The sequence below is a fragment of the Toxotes jaculatrix genome, chromosome 19 (assembly GCF_017976425.1).
Source record: "Toxotes jaculatrix isolate fToxJac2 chromosome 19, fToxJac2.pri, whole genome shotgun sequence".
Taxonomy (NCBI): domain Eukaryota; kingdom Metazoa; phylum Chordata; class Actinopteri; family Toxotidae; genus Toxotes; species Toxotes jaculatrix.
This window is the reverse complement of record NC_054412.1, coordinates 5,062,008-5,081,575: the sequence shown is the minus strand read 5'-3', so window position 1 is coordinate 5,081,575 and position 19,568 is coordinate 5,062,008. Positions and strand designations below refer to the sequence as shown.

Sequence of the window (19,568 nt, the reverse complement as noted above, 5' to 3'; positions counted from 1 at the left end):
TCGGAATAATAAAAGCTGCAAATCATATGTATGGTATTGCTCACTGTCTTGAGCAATATCATATAACCACTGCCTTTTACACTGTGACAGTTTTCTTCGATGCTTTTACCATCTATCGTCTGCTTCCTGAAAAACAATAGCAATTGTTTGCATGTAATTCATAAATGTTCTAGCTTTTTATTTCCTTTTTCATACATATTTCTTAATGCCAGACATTGAATGCCTTGTTGGACATTGTTGGACTGTTTAAACACCAGGGACAAAGAGGGGAATTAATTCATCTATCCTCTCTAACAGTTCTCACATAGATTTGACTGTTTCCCTTGCAAGGATGTTTCATTAGATCGTTTGATATGTTTTTTCTTTCTAGCTGTTACTGCTAGAGAAGGTACTGCACATCTGCTCAGTGTGAATATGCATTAGATCTACACTTAAGTACTTATGAGACCCAAAAGCTGGTCAATTAATACCATGGATTATCTATGTGTGTAAACAGAATGTGTAAATTTTATTACATAAAGTACAATATGGTGCCGTATTTTACAGCTTTATCTTTTGATTTCTACCTTTGAATAGTTCTTGTGTTGTCCTGTAAATGTTAGTTTAAATAGTCTGTCTCTGGACGTGTTATGATGTCATTGCACTTAGAAAATGGTGCAAAGGCCAACTCTGGTCATAAGAATCACTTTATGGAATGGTTGTTTGTAGGAAGGAAGTTCACACCCCAACAATAACTGAAGAGGTGCTCCTCTGTGTGTAACAACACACGCTAGGGTTGAATGATGCATCACTGGCCAAAAACAGATCACTACTAGTTAACACAAACAATGTTGTCATATGTTTACGGGTTTGTTGATTCTATGCATTTGTCAAATCCACTTTCACTTTCTCCATTTCCACTTAAATTTGGTCCCCTCCCTTATCTCCTCTAAAACCTCTGTTCAATCTTAATTTCCCCTCTTCATATGTGAAAGATTCTTTTCCCTCCTCCTCTCCATCAGAAGGAGTCTATGACAAAAGAGATTTTGAACTCCTGGCACTGGCATACCACTGATTAATAGGATAAAACTCCAGCTTAACACCTTGGCATGCCACTGAGCCCTGTAAACAACCTTTGACAAGACACCTTCAGGTCTACCCTGGACGTAAACAAGAGGCAGCAGAGCCCAGCGTCTTACCAATCTGCTCTTTATAATATCAAGAAAAGTGGTCAAATATCTTATCAGATCATCTTCTCCACCTTCCTGGACCACAGGAAGATTAGCTGATTGCTGTGGCATTAGCCAATGGGGATCCTTTAAATAAACAAATAACTTCTCCATAGGGGAGACACATGGTGCAAATGGGTTTTCTGCCATGTACTGCCCTTAACTTACTGTGTTCACAACAATAAAACCAGAGCATTTTCTAAACACCGCGTACCGTGTTAGCAGATTAATATAAAAAAAATTAAATATTATCCTTGTACAGGTGGCACAATGTTTATACCCTGTGCCAATGCTGACATCTAGTGGATGCATTGCCTTCCTACTGTAACGTATTATGATCCTGAGCCGATCTCATTTGTCTGCATTATGAATGAACAAGGTAGATCATTTTTAGTTAACTTTTTATTTAAAAGTAACATACACATATATAACACATATAATTTTTAACAAATAGTTTGACGTACGACTGGTATAAAACAGACAAGAGAACAGAGCCAGCTAATTCAAAACCGCCCCCCCCCTTTCTTCAGCAAAGTGGTTGCACCCAGCTGCTTCCGACTTGGTGGGTTCTGTTTGTATACAACGGTGCTTTATTTCGTTGTAGCACAGGTATGAGTTTACTCACCTTCTAGCTTGTAGAAGATAATATATTAACAGGCACTGACCGTATGATTCACATTATAGTTCAGTTTTGTCGTTCGTTCGTTAGTTGGTCCAAAACAAAGGCGCTGACAAAAACAAGAACGATAATCAAGCTGAAACCGGCAAACTTATTTCTTGCTAACTAACTAGCTAGCCAACAATTCCTTATTATACACAGGTGGAGCTCATCCGTAATGTATAATTTGCTCTTATGTGTTTTGGCGGGCTAGCTGCAGTTACCTGACCTTTCACCCAGTTAGACATTACCCTTTCCCTGAATGCACTCACCCCCCCCCCCCCCCCCAAACATTTCTCAGCTAGCTACACAACCATACTGTGTATAATAGGCCATAGCGTGGAAAATGTTGCGTGTTTAGTTTATTTCAAATTGAACACCTTGGTTCTGCCCATGTGATTCTCGTTCACGGAGTTTTAATTATCTGGGTGAAAGGTGGTAAGTGACTTCATGCAGCCTACATCCGTCCTTCATGTAAATGTTACCTGCCCCTAAACGTCTGTGTGGAGGCACTGACAATTGTCTTAATCTCTTCTAACGCTCACGAGCTCTTAATTAGGAACACCTGTACACCTTTTTATTTTTGGCAGCAGTGCAGTGAATAAAATCATGCAGCTACAGGTCAGGAGCTTCAGTTACTGTTTACATCCACCATCAGAACGAGGGGGAAAATGTTATCTTGGTGACTTTGACTGTGGTCGTATGATTGTTGGTGCCACACTTTCTGGTTTGAGAATTTCAGAAACTGCTGTTCATTATATGGCATTGTGGCATCATTCAACCCTAGTGTGCATTAAATGTTCTTACTGAATAAGATGATATTTAATAGAACAAAAGGCATATAGTGTTTATGTCTGTTCAAAAGTTCATAATATTCATTAAATTCGTGGTTGTCTTGACAGATACTGTGATCACAGAGCTGAAATAACAAGACGAGAAAAATAAAACCAGAATAAAGAGAAAGAACACTCAGGACATTACGGTGAGTCACTGTTCCTGTCTTGAAGAACTGAAATGGCTTATTCACAGATCCGACTGAAAATTCTCCCCAGTGTCCGTTGTCTCTTTGACAAACTGGTGCAGGTAAAAGTAGAGGGACTAGCTCCCTTCAAACCAGTAGAGTTAAGGTCCAAACTGGTTGATGACAGAGGGGTGGTTTTCAAGGCCTCTGCATTGTACAAAGCAGATGAAACTGGCCAGGTGGATGTTTGCCGTGCACCTTCTCTGGCAGGAAGTTACACCGGAGTGGAGCCCATGGGTTTGTTTTGGGCCATGGCATCAGACACTCCACACAGTAAACTCCTAAAGAAGAATGTGCTCAGCCCAACACTGGTGGAGATAGCAGCAACAAGTGCAGAGACTGGTGAGGTGTTAACCTCTGAAACTAACGAGAGAGGATACATGACAGAAGGGATGAAGAGAATACCTGTGCAAGAGGGCAGGATACGAGGAGTCCTCTTCATACCACCAGGTTAGTTGTGTTTATCTTGAGGGAGAGTTGAGTGTCGATATTTATCCCAGCGTTCCTTTCCGATTTTTGTTTTTTATTTCTTCAGGAAAGGGTCCATTCCCTGGAATTGTGGATTTGTACACTTTAGGTGGAGGTCTTACTGAACCCAGAGCCAGCCTCTTGGCAGATAAAGGTTTTGTCGTTCTGGCACTGGCCTATTATGGCTACCAGGATTTACCAAAAAACCCTAAAAACCTGGATTTGGAGTACTTTGAAGAGGCTGTAACATATCTGAGGAGTCTGCCAGAGGTTAGTACTGAAGATTAAAACTGTAAAAAATAATTATTAATAAATATTTCTAATTCAGAATCTCCATGTTTATCCCCCCCTAGTGTGATATTTACTTTGCTGTTTAATGTTTTATTGTGAAAACTGTGTCCAGGTAAATTAGCTGCAGTCCTAGTTTCTATAAACTCTGTTTTTGAACAGAATTAAGGCATGGTTGTTAGTTATTTATCATAAATATATTTCATCACATTTTATGAAATAAGATAAATTAGCAGAAGTACAGCTGCTTATTAACACAACACCTCTCTCTACAGGTCAGAGGTCCTGGGATCGGCATCATATCAATCTCTCATAGCGGTGCTTTGGCCTTATCGATGTCATCGTTCTTCTCAGGGATCTCAGCAACCGTATGTATTAATGGCTGCAGTGCAAACACTGTGATTCCTCTACACTACAAAGACGTTGTAATTCCTCCGCTCCCCCCTGTCATAAAAAATATTAAAATCACAGACTCTGGGCTTGTAGATATACGCGATGCCTTACCAGACCCTACCTTGGAAAAGAACAGAGCGTCTTTGATTCCAATTGAACGTGCCAGCTGCCAGTTCTTGTTTGCTGTTTCCGAAGACGACCACAACTGGAACAGTGCGTTTTTTGCAAAACAGGCTGCTGCAACACTGAGAAATCATGGCAAAGAGTCGTTTCAGGTGGTTACTTATCCTAAAGCTGGGCACTTTTTGGAGGTCCCTCACATGCCTTATTGTTCGTCTGGGTTTCATGCAGCAGTAGGGCAGGCTGTGGTGTTTGGTGGGGAGCCAAAAGCCCACTCTGAGGCTCAGCTGGACCTGTGGGAAAGAGTCCAGGAGTTCTTCAAGAGCCACTTGGACAACAAGAGCACTTGTTAGCAAGCAGTGCTGCATCAAGTGTATCAAGCATCCCAGGATGGTCGTCCTTAGCTATAATTAGCCTTGGCTTGAGCTTCTAATGAATTAATGTGTCAAAAGGGTAATAAATAACACTGTATATGTTGTATATGTAATATTTTGAAGCTTTGGTTTTTGACTTTCCTAGATTTGAAACAAACACGTCAAAATGGGGTGCCAACTTTTATAAGCTTCATCATGCCAATTTCAATGCCTTCTTCACAGCAGGTATTTTTACTTTTCCATTTTATTATTCCACTAAGGTCAAAGCAGTGACACATCTAAATGGATTGAAGACTTCACTATTTGTATAAATTACTGTTGTAGTTTTCCTACAATGACATGACAAAATGTGTGCTGTGAAAACATATCATAGGGCTGTGAAAGGTCACGAGATGAGTATCATATTGTGTGGTTGGATACTATCACAAATCATCAGGGAAAACTTAAGATCTCTGTATATAACACTTCAATGTCAGATGCAGTATTATCATATTGTGATGATATTGTCCTATTGTGGTGCTATATTACAAAATTATAGTGTACAAATAAATAATTCCAAGAATGCAGTAATAATATGCAGTAATAATATAACAGTTATACACTAAGCTGATCAGCAATTGTGTTGTCTTGTTTCAACCTTCAGTGAAATGCACCACTGAGATTCCCCATCAGCCTCCATCAATGTGAATTATCATTTGTGCAATGGATGACATCTAGTGGCAGCTCAGCCTTCCTACAATTATCTCTGATGCTTCTTACATGTAGTGAGAGGTATGTTTTGTCACATATACTGTAATGTGAAACAGAGTGGGAGGAGAACGTTCACAATGAAAGAAAAGCGTGTATTTTAAATAACGTTAATCACATTGCTGTGGTTTTATTCCCATGTTCAAGTTTAAAAACCTTACGTCACTGCACACACAGGGCTTTTGTCTGTTTCAAAGGGCTGTGAGTTTACTTTGATGATGTAAGCTTTTCTCTGAGGGATTTTATTAACAGGGCAACCTGCTTCAAAGAAGGGAGTCTGATTGTGAAGTTGGAGACATCTCACCCTCCACATCCATCTTTATGAACCCAGTCTTTACAGAATCTGGTGCGGACATGTATGACATCCTTGTAGATCATTCTTATGCTTTTGGGTGAAATAATGGGGATCCTGGGACTTTCACGAAGGAGATGACAAAAGTTTTGGTTTTATTAATTAAAACATAAAGTAAGTGATTACATGTTGTTTTGTATTACTGAGGTGTGCCCTCTCCTATTTTTGGTATTTTCAGCAAACCAAAGAGGAATGTCTCAGGTGCCTGTGAGAGTACAGACTGAACAAGACTACAGCAGCAGTATTGTGAAAGGAGACCACCAGGTCAAGTCAAGTCATACATTTTTGTAATGAGACTTTAACCTTAAATTTTTTTTTTCTTTTACTCTTCAGATATCTAATTGTTAGACTGATGAAAATTCTTTAATTAAAAAAGAGAATATTTAATTATGATAGATTTATCTCTATTCAGTGATGATAACCTGTATGGACTTTACCCATGTTATATATATATATACCTTTACTGATCAGTGTGTGATTGGCCGCTCTCCCCTTCCTCCATACTGCTTGTCATTCATAAGATTCAGCGGAGTTTCTTGGTGCTCTAAGAAGAGGAGGGGCTCTCCTCTCCAGTCTTGCACCTCACGCTGTGAAATATTCACTTGCATGCTCCCTACACCAGCCAGTCTACCAATAAACAGCCTCTGACAGTGCGATTGGCAGCGGCAGCAGGAGTAACAGCCTGTCAGCCACAATATTTTTTCTGGACGACGAGAGGTGATGGTAGTGTGTTCCCGGTGCTGCGAGCTTCATTCCCGGAACGGACACTTCGCATCCCGGTGTGGTTTTAGGTGCACTGGGTGTCAGAGCGTAGCATCCAGCCAACCTCTCTCACTGCGCACGGATTTCAGTGGCTCTGACTGGTTTCTACCCCGCATCCGCATTGAGAAATGATGGGGCATCCAGCCTAGGCTTATCATTTCCCTTTGCTGTTATGTGTGATTGTTACACCATGTTTTTTCCTAATTTATCAGACATATTTACTGACAAAACATCTCATTGCAGGCAGCTGGGTGCATTGCCTACCTGTGTCCGTTTTACATCTTCATTGACATCTCTTCTGCACATAATCTGTGATCTGTAGAATTTTTTTTTTTCCTATTTTGCAAGGCATCATCATCATCATCATCAACCCCACAAGCAGCACAACAGTTCAGAAATGCCTCTTCGGTGCTGGCTGCTGACATCCCGCCAGCGTTCTTAAAAAAAAAAAAAACCGTCAGGATCACGGGGGTGAACCGACATGGATAGTGGGAGCCGGGCTGCGACGGTCGGGGACGGTGCAGCCAATTTCACAGCAGCCCACCTCTGGCTGGATCTCCTGAACTCTTCGAGCCCGCCGACCCGGTGGGACAGCAGCCCACCTGTCGAGGGGACCGGGCTGGACGAGCAGCAGCGCCTCATCCAAGAGCAAGCCTACCAGGACTTCACCACCACCATTCAGGTTTTCATCCTCATAGGTTCGCTGCTCGGTAAGTCTGCTCAAACACAGGAACATATAGTGCATGACTGACACACAGGCCCCCAAATATAACAAAATCTTATATAGGCAAAACGTGGATTTATATGAAAACTGCGTATTTTATGGATTTGCTTAATTAAGACATTCACACTCTTTTCCGTGAACCTCAACTAATTGTTTCCTAAATCTGGGCCAGAGGAACTTGTGAGCACATCATTTGTGCCAGAATATTAAAAATATCTGGAATATCTGGAAATTTGCAACCACAAACAAGCCAAAATCATCAATGCCCAAAAGACGTTGGGTAAATAGGAAGTAGCAGTAAAATGTCTTTGCAATTGTCCTGGTTAGTGCAAAATGTGAAAACATGGTCTCTGCCTTAAGAAACATAGAATTAGGTCGAACAGTTTTTAGGCCACCTTTCCCGTCTTAATAACCAAATGCCTGTAGGTTTGTTTTGCTTATACATCAAACACATAAATCAATGAGTATTTTACATCTTCTGAAACAGACAAAAGGAATAAGACTTAGGGAACAGAAAGATCTGACATTAGAGTGATAAAACATTCTATATTTTTGCACCATTTTTGATTTTTTCCAGTCTCAAACCATTGGTTACTGGTAAAAACTGCTGCCCATAGTCTGCCCATGTTGCAATGCCAACAAACAATGGCATTTGGTCAACGCAAATTGCGAACATTGTGACACCACCCGATAATCATTTAAGCTTTCTCAGGAACTTTCTCAGGATGGACAGTTTGTGCTTTGTTTTTTAGGTGGTAACACTCCCTTTGATAATGGTTTAGGCTGTAACTGGTCAGCCTGTAACTGGTCAGTCTCGCTGAGCACTCCACTTCCTTCTGTTATTTTGAAATTATAGAGAAGTCAAGACATGCACCAGCTACTACTTTAAAGCTAAGCTTGGTTGGTGGAGCATATTTCCAAGCCAGAGATTCTTGGCTAGACACTGATCACAAGCTGGCCTGTACCAAGAACTGTATGACTGACTGAACTGGAAGCCAAGTCCATGTGAATGTCATTTTGTTCAGAAATGTGTGCCTGTGTGTTGTCTGTCTGTTTCTGTGTGTGTCTTGCTTATGTTGTTAAGTTAGTTTGAAGCTAACTTGAATAGTGGATGTCGGTCATGTTGATGCAAGCCGTGGTGGTAAACTTGCCTAATTGTTCTCTGCTGCCTAATTTTACCTATTTCAAAATGAAATTGGCAAATATTAGTAGCAAACACTAAGCGTGCACATTTCACGCGCCTTTCAACCTGGATCTGTGCTGGCTCTCTGACAGATATTCCTGCTGGTGCCAGGGGAAAGCACAGGCTGCTGCCGATGGTGATGAGAGTGAGGAAGGAGCTGTTTGAACTGTGCATCAGTCTCACACAGTCCCGGCTTTGACATTCCCTCCATCATATCGGCAGCCAGAAACACGATCCTCCTGCCTAAAATGAGCACAGCATACAAATGCGTTATTTGTCATAAATGTGGCTGTAATATCCTGCCCCCTCGCTGCACAGGACACACTCGCCCGTGATTGGTAGTGCTGTTTGGAAAAGTACGGACTCAGTGAGAGGCTGGCCTTTGCGCCACTTGAACGGATAGTTCACCGTGATGAAATATGGTGAAATTGACACCAAAACTGGCAAAAAAAATGACTGTTGCTCTGACTCAGTATCACCTCCTTCATGCAGTGCAATGTGACAGGGTCAGGGAAGCATGACGTGAACGGCTTCCTTTGGAGGCATGCTTCAGTCAGAGGTTTCTACAGCATGTATCTGGACCACTGGACCAGTTACATGTATTAAATGGGGAGTAAATAAAGCAGACTGCAGTAATTTTCGGTCCACCTGTACAGCAATAAAAATAAAAAAAAAACAGTTTCATCAGCAGGCAACTCTCAACCTGACTACAAACACATAAATAACCCAGAGAAAAAACAATGAATAATAAAAATTATGATAGTCTTTGAGGTCAGATCATCAAAACTGTGTCCTCAATTCTCGAGCCACTTTTTAGGAGATGAAAAAGGATTTTATACCATGATAAAAGCCAGGATACATCTTTTTTTAATTTTTTTATTCAGATAGCACTTATTATGAGGGATGCACAAGATATGTTGGTTCCATCATGTAGGCGCGTTTGTTGTCCTGATGGGGGTGTGATTGAATTTTTCTCCATCTTCAAAACGAAATCTGCATGAGTGGCTGAAAAATCCCAGCAATTATTTTATGGAAATATCCGTGCTCAGTGTATGTGAGGTGTCCAAACCTGTGATACACCTCGATGTGTGTTAGATATCTTCACAGATCCAGTATGATACCTGATGCATGGACATGAAAAAGTTGTACTAGTCTGTAGAGAAATGCGTTGTGTATATATTCCTCACTAAGATCAGGGTTTGGAATAAAAAGTCTCCATATACCTGTACTTCAAGCTTTACTCATAAACCTACATAACAAATTGTGCAACAAGCATGGATTTGTAAATACATAGTTACAACAAATTATTCTGCCTAAACCACAATTTGCCCTTTTCACCCTTCCATTTTGTGTACAGAAAAATAAATAAATAAAAGCAACAGGTTAATTAATGAGCTTTAGACAGAGAGGTTTTGAACTTTGGAGAGAGCCAGGCTGTTTCCCTGCCTCTAGTCTTTATGCTAAGCCTCCTCCACAGTTAATACATGTACATAAGAGTACCATTGATCTCCTCATTGAATTCTCTGAAAGAAAACGTTCACCCACATTTATGAAAATGTTCTTTTAAGTTTATAACATTCATAGTAATAAACAGAGAATCTTATCCACTTTTTTTTCTGATACAGATCAAAATTTGACTTTAAATCTGATTAATGTACCGCAGTGTGCATGGCACGAGCTAATGTTGCCAACAATCGTAATCAGGTCTGTGAGGAATCATGTGAGCTGTGTGGATACCTGGCTCTCTGTCCCTCTACGGGTTCCTCATTCATAAAGAAGTCTCTCACTGAAACTGAAGTAATTATAACACCGCAGGCACGCAGCCGCGAAGGTGTTCAGCGCGTTAATGATACTATGTTTAGACACCTGGGTGAGTCTTTGATTTCATTGATAAGAGCAGTTTATTAACACCAGACGAGAGATGACACAACTTATTTTCATCCGCATGAAGCAGACAAAAGAAACCCTTTTTAGGAATAGTGTTTTTTTTTTTTTTTTATGTTGCCACTGTAGTTGGTCTGCCATTTGTTAAGTGGTAAAAGCAATCATGTTTAGTGTTTGCTCTTTCTCCCGATTGGCTCCTGTGAGTATGGTTGCCAAGGTGTTCCTCAAGTGCCAGGTGAGTATTTCAGGCGTAAAAGGACAAAGTGATTTTACAGACAATGCAAGCTCTGACTATAAAAACGTAGAGGTCCCAATGTTGTCTGCATGAAGACACTAACAAGGACACATGTTGTGTTAGTGAGACAAAGCCATGCGTTTGTTTCTGAAAGCACTTAGTCCTAAAAACTGCTGCACAAATAGGCTTTTGCTTTTATACATATTCATAAAAACACACTTACATTCTTAGTTATGTAATGTTCGTCTAGACTTGACTCTTTTATCACAATTGCATTTAGCATTACAAACCATAAATCTTATATAAGATATGATAAAATGTCCCAGAACACAAAATTTTTCCTTGTTAGTTAGAACCCGAAAAAAATTAACAAGCTCCCCTTGTTTCTTTGTTTAGGTGGGGAATACTTTAAAGGGTGTGTAACAGATATATGCTGAAACTGTGATCCCACTTATGTCACTTGTATTGCAACCGCTGGGAAGGTGCTACATCGCACCGTTGCAGCTGTACTGTAGTTAGACTCTCACGCAGCTCCTGTCAAAAAGGATACTTGCACTGGACTTATTAGTTATAGTGATTTGTAAACAGTGTGGAGACTGTCAGTGATTAGATCCGGTGTGATTTTGCCATGTCTGAAATTGTTAAGTTAAAAATAACCTGTTGCATTTTCATTTAGACAGTTGTTTTCTCATCCTCATCCCCCTTTCTTTCTTTCTTTCTCTCTGCCGTGCACAGACATCACAGACGGCAAGAATTTTCCAAAAATTGTCACTGAGCGAAATCGGGAGTTTTTCCAGAATAATCCCATATTGACTTTCATGTGTGGCAATAGGGCTGAAGTGACTGATGCTTATATTTTCCTGACAAGGATCTAGTGACCAATGCAAATGATGGCCTTTGTTGCTCAGAAGCAAAGGCAGAAGTAGCATCGCTTTGTTAAAGTGCTGGAAAACCTCTAGGAGGGATGCACGGGCGTGTAAAGCATGTTTGACACAGCAGACTGCTGTTTGCATTGGTTTCCCATCAACAGTTTGCTTCCTATCAACAGTTAATTACCTCTACATTAGGGTTTCCCTGAAATACTGTGTGGTGTTCTGTCACAGTGTGTTACCAAATCCTGCACAGTGAGAAACCAGCAGTAAAGCACACCTCGTTCCCTCAATAACAGCTTCTTCCAGCTCCATCTAAAACCTCTGCAGGCCAAATTTCAACAACCTAATCCACAGTAATTGATTGTTATATCTAACCTTGCCCAGAGTTTCTTTCAGGACTGTTGCATTTTCTTCTTTGCGCACCAATTGATGATGAGTGATGTTTTTCACAGACTGTGGCCATAAGACACAAATAACCTCAGGGAAACGGTCTTCCTCTCCAGAGAACATCTTGCTCTTTTTCTCACAATGAGAGCACACCTAACACTCTGTGGGTAATTACATTAGGAGAGGCTGGTTATCACACGTGTCTCCGTGTGACCTGACATCAGTCGGTGCACCACAGAGAGTATGAAGTTCACTATTTTTAAACCTAGTTAACAATCATTACCGTCTTGTCGCCTCAAATTATGGAGGGAGTTTGACATAAAAGTGCCACAGTTCCCCTGCACTCACCTGATTGTCTGCTGTCGCACTCAGTTTAGATTTAATTGATTTCTCCTCCCAGCAAAGAGCTCTTTGCAATTTCTGTCTTCAGGTGCTTAAAGTTAAGGCTAAAAATGACACTTTATTTGGAACACCTGCACACCTGCTTATTATCCAATCAGCCAATCACGTGGCAGCAGTGCAGCGCATAAGATCCAGCAGATACAGACGCAGTGTTCCCAAAATGTGATCTCAGGCTCTTGCCCTGACTGGGCACCAACATGTTATAATATCTTATATATATATTATGTGGTTAAAGCTTTACATCCTATTCCTTGGTCCATGCAATCCTTTTATTCCTTAATTTGTTTAATCACAGTCACTGTGCTGGATGGGAGTCAGGAAGACGTGGTGGATCAATGATCTATCCATCTGTGCTAACTCACATAGATTAGACAGGCGGTCAGCCCTCTTTCATACCAATGAGCAATTTAGAGTCTCCGGGCGACCTAACTATCTTCTTTCTGAACTGTGGGAGGAAATTGGAGTGCTTGGAGGAAACCTAAATAAGCATGAGAAGAGGATACAGAGAAATGCAGGGGCTCAACCTCTATAAATATTTTAGTTGTTAAAGGATATATTCATATTAGTCTTCAGAGTGGTTTCCTCCAACTTTAAATGGTTTCTTCGTTTAGTTTCGTTCAGTTGGACAGGTCACGACAATAGCGGAATTCAGGAGGCAAAAATAACAGCATCAGTATTTCTGAAACAAAAGCATCAGTATTTCTGAAAATATTTTGTGCCTTTTACACAGTTGGTTACAAGTGAAAAATGGATTAAAAGCAAAGAATCTGCCCCAAAAACCTTCTTCAAATGATATGTATTAACATCTAAGCTGGCTGGTTCTTCATTCTTGGAAAGCCTCAATAAAAATCAAGGGCACACAGCAGTCTGGACTGCTCTGCCAAGAAATCTTCCTGGAGACCTGCCATCCTACCAGGTTACGAAAACTCCACTAAATAACATACTTTTTATGTTTCTGTTGTATGTCAGAAAACTGTTTGTCTGATCATTTTCTCAAATTCTTCACCTTTCTCCCCACAGGAAATGCCACAGTGTTGTGGTGCACCTGCTGCACAAATGTCTTCAAATCCGTGACCAACCGCTTCATCAAGAATCTGGCGTGCTCGGGCATCTGTGCCGGCCTGGTGTGCGTGCCCTTCGATGTGGCGCTCGGAGCCAGCCCTCGCTGCTGCTGGTGGCTCCACACTCTGCTGCTCTGCAAGGCCATCAAGTTCCTGCATAAACTCTTCTGCTCCGTCACCGTGCTCAGTTTCAGCGCCATCGCGCTCGACAGGTCAGTTCAGAAACATGTTTGACACTAAATACTGTCCAGTTTATACACATAGTTAAAGCAGAGAGAGAGATACTTCAGAGAGATGATACATTTGTTTAGTCACACATAATTGGAGTTTTCACTCGAAATTAAATCCAAGCATCTTACAAAACAGGTAAAAACTGAAGGAGCACTCTGTCCCTGAGTAGGATGAGTGATGTTTTTGTTTTTTTGTTCACTTTAACTCTGCTGCCAGAACCACTGACTTTGAAATACGTGTTTGAAAAATGCTAGTGGGCACATCCCACTCACTTCACGGGATTTGGAGGAACCACTTGAGAGAAGTGGATGTTTAAAACTGACTCTCTGATCGGTTTATCAATACGTTGCCTGGCTGAGTCAGTTGAAGTAATCCTCTTTCTGAAAATGGACACTTGGGAAACACAAGCGGAGCAACACCAAACAGGGACTAAACTCTGGAAGATTGTTTTTTTTGTTTTGTTTTTTTGTCTTTTTCAGTTTCCGTCTACACCCCATGGCGTGGATAAGAGGGGGTGAGGGGTTTCGATTGATGGAGCATGTGTGCCCCATGCCGAGAGGCCATGTCCCAGGCCTCCCTGCTGTGCTAAAAGCTGCTGCCAAAGTTAGCCTGAGACGGCTGCCGCTGCCCACCTGTGCTGTAGCCAGGATTTTAGAAACACAGATAAAAAAAAGAAATTTTTAGCCACCAACCAAACTCTGTAAAACTTTTCTGATTATTTAAAGAAAGCACAAACTTTCCTATTTTGTTTTATCATTTAACTGTTCAGTTGAATTTCCTTAAATGATGTCTTTCTAGAGTCTGGAGGAAATCCCTTTGATTTGAATTTATTCTGGTACTTGTCTAAAAACAACCCATGCTGCATCTTGTTTGTTTAATTTGTCCAAGAAAAAAAACCCCCAAAACAAACAGTTGCCAGACAATCAGCAGCTACTGGTCCTGACCCAAAGGTAGACAACGTTGTTTTTACTCAGTCATTTTTGTACAATTAAACAGACAGGATGAAATGTGTAAATAATGAGATTTAGATTTGCTGGGAGGTGACTGACATTCCTACGCTATTAAGCCTCATTCTGCAGAATTCATGGGTTTTTATGGTGATTGCAGTCAGATCCTGTGTTGTGTCGCAGCCTCGTCTCAGCCTTGGTTTCACTGCTACAAAGATTATATCACTTCCATAGCAACTAATACAAGCAGGATGCTAACCAACCGATGAATTATTAATTTTCAAGGAGAGCAATCGAGGCTGTCTATATACAGGCAGGCTGAGGCTGCAGCACGGTTATGGGCTCCTGTACGCACGCACACAATCATGCACTCACATGTGCTGATGAAGAGACAATCCAGGGAAATAAGCAAGTCCTTTATGCGATTTGTTTTGCTTATGATTAAGGGACAACAATAGGACGAGAGACAATCTACATACTATTATCTGTAATACAGATATGAGGAGATCTAGTTATGCTGTTGTGGGTGTGCATTAAAAACACACCCACATGATTTCAACTTCTGCATAAGGTAACACAGCACAGATAGAAGGGAGAGAAAATCCTTTCATCGCGTTCCAATAAAGTTATTGGAGCGTTAAATATGCACCCCTTTTCTTTTCCCTCCTACTTTTCAGGACATGATGTAGCAGCCATTTTTTTGGGTTATAGCATTATTTCTAAAGCTCAGTACAGTCGACGAAAACATTTGTAATTGATTTGATTATGAGTGTGATTGTTATTAGCATTATTTGGATTAGTTTCCATTGGATAAAAATGGCAGATTTATCTTTAATTTTTGTTTTCAAAACTGATATTTGCCCCATTATTAACTGTTTGTATAGTATTTTACAGAAGCGTTTATAGAACATTTTCATACTTTATTGAAAAATACCTCACAAAGTAGCCTTGACTGATTATTTTAATAAGCCCTTGCAATAGAGTAGCACTGCAGGATAAATTTGTCTACAGATTGTACTAAAAAAAGAAAACTGCACTTCTTTTGTCAGTACTGCAGCTAATACAGTGGGTGCATAAATTTTATACTTGCACTGTCTTTCTGTCTAAACCACTCGAAGCTCTGCTTCAGCAAGAGGCCCACAGTTTCACTTTTACTTCACTTATTTCATCAACTATACAGCCACAAAAAAAAGGGAACATGTCTTTCCAGAGCAAGTTTTGGTTTGTCATTGTGAGAAACACACAGGTGTTGCTAATAACGTTAACTGGTGCTCTGTTTTATTTAAGTGTCCCAGTCACCAATGACACTGTGACAGTGTGTCACCATGCACAATAAAGCTAAACCTATGTCAGACACTTCATATTTTATCATTTACACCTGTGTTTCTTGTATTGGGACATGTCAAAATGTCTTCCCTTCAAAAGGCCTATATGTAAATGTTTACTCTGAAATAAATTCCCTCCTTGTCTGTAGATACTACTCCGTACTGTACCCATTAGAGAGGAAGATCTCGGATGCAAGATCCAGAGATCTGGTCATCTATATCTGGGTCCATGCGGTGGTGGCGAGCGTCCCCGTGTTGGCTGTGACCAACGTGACGGACGTGTACGTCACCTCATCCTGCTCAGATGACAACGCCCACTCCCTGGGCCACATGGTGTATGTGCTGATCTACAACATCACCACAGTGATCCTCCCTCTCGCCCTGGTCTTCCTGTTCATGCTGCTGATCCGCAGAGCGCTCAGCGCCAGCCAGAAGAAGAAGGTGATCATCGCGGCGCTGCGGACTCCACAGAACAGCATCTCCATCCCGTACGTGTCCCAGCGAGAGGCCGAGCTGCACGCCACTCTGCTGGCTGTGGTGCTGGCTTTCTCCGCCTGCAGCGCCCCCTATGGGGCCTTGGTGGTTTATCGCACCATTTTGGCGGACACCAAGGAGCTGCCCATCTCACTGTATCTCACAGCCCTGTGGCTCCCCAAGGTGTCCCTGCTCACCAATCCACTCTTGTTTCTGACTGTTAACCGCTCAGCGCGTCATAGCTGGCTGGAACTGCTGGCCAGGATTCACAGACGTTACAGCCGCCGTAACGTGGTCAGCACCGGGGGCCTGGCCTCTTTAGGAGCAGAGGGGGTGATCGGAGAGCCGGTGGGACTGGAGACAGCCGGCCGCTCCGGGAGCCAGCTTCTGGAGATGTTCAACATTGGCCAGCAGCATATCTTCAGACCCTCTGAAGAGGAGGAGGAAGAGGAGGAGGTGGAGAATGAGATCCCTTCTCAAGTAACAGGAGCCTGCTCTGGGCCAAAAGAGGATCTAAAGGGCAGGTCAAGACTAGGGAGCCTCAGAGAGGACGTGATCCCCAAAAAGGACCCTCTGCAGGGCTCAGGGGGAGGACTGGTCATCACCAAAGAGGGCCCTCCTGCAATCATAGCTCCCCGGGCCTCTCCGGTCCACACATGCGCTTATGCCTCTTCATCACAGGTGGCGCCAGCTACGCCTACAGAAGCTGAGGACTCCACACAGTTTGGTTTTGGACCATTTGAGCTCCCGCCTCAGTGGTTACCAGAGACCAGGAACAGCAAGAAGAGGCTGCTGCCTCCACTGGGTAACACACCAGAGGAGCTGATCCAGACCAAACTGCCCAGGCCCCGGCCTGAACGGAGAATCAGCAGAAACAATAAGGTCAGCACCATTCCCACTGTGGACCAGTGAAGTAATCCTGCTGGCCTGTGATCTGCAACTCTGGACAGAGCTCATTACAGGATATTGATGTGTCAAGCTGCTCGGTGAGATGCTTGGTTTCTTTTGGGTAATTTAAACCTTCTGACTTGTTTTTTTTTTTTCTGATGATCTCAGATGCAGTAGTAGCTGTTGTAGAAATCCAGGTTTTCCACTTTACCGCTCAAAACCTGCACGCCTGAGGCTCTGCAGTTTTCTCGTTGGACGAAAATCAATTTGATATCAAATATTTACAGTTCTGTGAGAAATAAGTCTGCTCAGTCCAACTTAACTCCCACGTGGACAGATCCAGTTCTGTAATTAAGGATTTCTACAATGACTAGGTGACTGAGAGGGTAGATACCCTTATGAACCTGCCTTTTGTTTTGTTTTGTTTTTTATTAGAGCTTTCATCAGTAGTTAAATGAAGACACTGTACAAATCCAATTATCCTGAGAGATGCACTGATACTGGACAATATATTTCCATAGCAAATAATTAAATGGTTATGCCGTGATTGCACTCTGTCAATGAAAACATCTCAGTGTCCATGTCTGACAAGTTTTACTTCAGTGTTTGGGATTGACTCGCCCTTTGCCTTTTTTCACCCCCCACTCATTCTGTCCCCACTTTTGGAATATTCACGTTTCTTCTAATGAGGTAGATGTTGTTCTCATTTGTATTTTAAATGTAAGTGGATTTGATAAGATGAAAAATGCAGATGTACAGTATGCAAACATATGTTATAAAAATGTGCCATTTTCAGAGATTAACTGTGTGTTCAGACTTCGTTTTGAAAATTGGAGAGGATATTACACGTATGGAAGAATATTACATGTATGTTTTTACATTTTAAAAAAAAAGGAAGACAAGAAAATCATTCAGGTCGATGATCTTTTAGTCCCCTTTGATTAATTCCATTGATCCCTCCCAGGTTTCCTGAAAATCAATTGCCCATTCAATTAGTAAAATAAAGCAAATAAGAGCAGAGATACAAGCTCACATGTCCTATCATCAGGAGCTCAGTGAAATGATTTTCAGTTTCATATTTCTGACTCTGACACCGCCTGCTCTGTCTTCTGTGTGATGCATAATTCAATAATAGCAACCTCAACCTGAAGCCTTGGCTGAGGTAAACAGAGCTGGGCTGCACTTCAAATATTTGTCAAGCCGTAACTCCCTTTGGGGCTACCCACAATCCCCTGCTATGTCCACAAAGTACCTGAATCTATGCCGCGTCCTACCCATGCTGTTATCAGGGGAAATTGTGCAGTCACGCCTGACTGGAAACAATAGCCACTGCTACTACAGAAAATTGGGAAAGACAAGAGTAATGTGTTTATCCTTATACATCTGTTGCAGCGATGACTGTATTAGTGATTGTATGAGACAGTTATTGTAGTATACAGTAGTTGCTTTGGTAGATATATGGCACAGAGGGAATACCGATCCCAAAGTGCTGTTAGAAATTCAAAGCGTCACATGAAACAGGAAGGTCATTGATTTTTCTGGCGCGAGTGTTTAAGAATACATTCGCCTTGGCTCATATTTCCCACCTGACTTGATTCAAGGCTTATTCAAACAGCAATCTGTTACCCCTCTGCCCATTAAGAGCTTGACAACAGAGATACAGAGCAGCGACATAACACAGACAAGAGTCGCATGAAGTGAGCATAAAAATCCTCTGATTGATTTCCTGAAAAAGTGGGTCCAGGAGAAAAAAAATAAAAATAATAGCTGAGATGCCTCAAGTTTCAAATTTAAAACATCCCTCAGTTCAGAGAGTTAAAGGCCCTTAAACGTATTTTCTCAATCAGCTTCTTAGTGTGAGCGATAAACACAATTTTCTGCCAAAGCTGGAACAGTTGTGGTTATTTCACACGAGAGCTCTTCGAATTTTTCTGTCTTTGTTGTTGCTTTTCTCACTGGTTTGAAAGGGACTGGACTCCACTGGCAAAAGCGTCAACCGGAGTTCAGCAACACTCGAATTATAATCCGACGACAGTTGGTGGGTTGTTTGCTGATGTTGCCAGGTCGCTGTGAATCAGACGTGATCACACCACACCCACACAGTCCTGATGAAAAGCAGATTAGCTGAGTTGTTGACTGTTAAAATCAATAATAATAATAATAAGGATGGTGTTTTGACCACCAAACTTTAACTCTGGCTCTTATTTTAGTTGTAAATTAAATGTTACAGAGAGAGATTTGAAACTGATGTCAATGTTGAACAATGTCCTTTTAGTAGTCATTCTGGACCTTTCGACTGATATGACAGAGAGCTCCAGAACAGCCAATTTAATGGCCAAGTCTCAGAGTCTCTACATAATCACTGCACATGTAGTTAACCTCCAGCAGGTATACTTTTTTCCTCCCGTCCCAGCTGACTTTTCAGAGAAAGCACTGGTTTCTGTCATATTTTCCGGGATTTTGTTGTTGTGACTGAGCGTCTAGACTTGCTAATAAGAGATCAGAGGCTTACTGCCTACGCAAAAGCTCTAATGTATTCTTTCAGCAGCACAACCACAGGGCTG

General features: G+C 41.6%; 2 protein-coding genes across 7 annotated transcripts; both read left to right on the top strand.

Annotated features, from left to right (window-relative positions):
* The first annotated feature begins 1,752 nt into the window (after positions 1-1,752).
* Positions 1,753-5,747, top strand: acot20 (acyl-CoA thioesterase 20). Of its 4 annotated transcripts, none has more exons than XM_041063844.1 (5): positions 2,012-2,304; positions 2,769-3,337; positions 3,423-3,625; positions 3,919-4,011; positions 4,130-4,324. In XM_041063844.1, the coding sequence occupies exons 2-5, from the start codon at positions 2,881-2,883 to the stop codon at positions 4,181-4,183; spliced, it is 807 nt and encodes a 268-aa protein (XP_040919778.1). In that variant the 5' UTR covers positions 2,012-2,304; positions 2,769-2,880; the 3' UTR covers positions 4,184-4,324. The 4 variants fall into 4 exon arrangements, 3 of the variants coding, with proteins under 3 accessions (XP_040919777.1, XP_040919778.1, XP_040919776.1); XR_005896436.1 differs by adding an exon at positions 5,174-5,747 and having other exon boundaries at positions 2,167-2,304; positions 3,919-4,755; XM_041063843.1 differs by lacking the exon at positions 2,012-2,304 and adding an exon at positions 1,753-1,817 and having other exon boundaries at positions 3,919-5,142.
* gpr176 (G protein-coupled receptor 176) lies at positions 5,282-18,419 on the top strand. Of its 3 annotated transcripts, XM_041063838.1 has the most exons (5): positions 5,282-5,301; positions 5,530-5,623; positions 5,808-7,101; positions 13,099-13,351; positions 15,792-18,419. In XM_041063838.1, the coding sequence occupies exons 3-5, from the start codon at positions 6,873-6,875 to the stop codon at positions 17,026-17,028; spliced, it is 1,719 nt and encodes a 572-aa protein (XP_040919772.1). In that variant the 5' UTR covers positions 5,282-5,301; positions 5,530-5,623; positions 5,808-6,872; the 3' UTR covers positions 17,029-18,419. The 3 variants fall into 3 exon arrangements, with proteins under 3 accessions (XP_040919772.1, XP_040919771.1, XP_040919773.1); XM_041063837.1 differs by lacking the exon at positions 5,282-5,301 and having other exon boundaries at positions 5,542-5,633; XM_041063839.1 differs by lacking the exons at positions 5,282-5,301; positions 5,530-5,623 and having other exon boundaries at positions 6,997-7,101; positions 12,809-13,351.
* Positions 18,420-19,568: the final 1,149 nt, after the last annotated feature.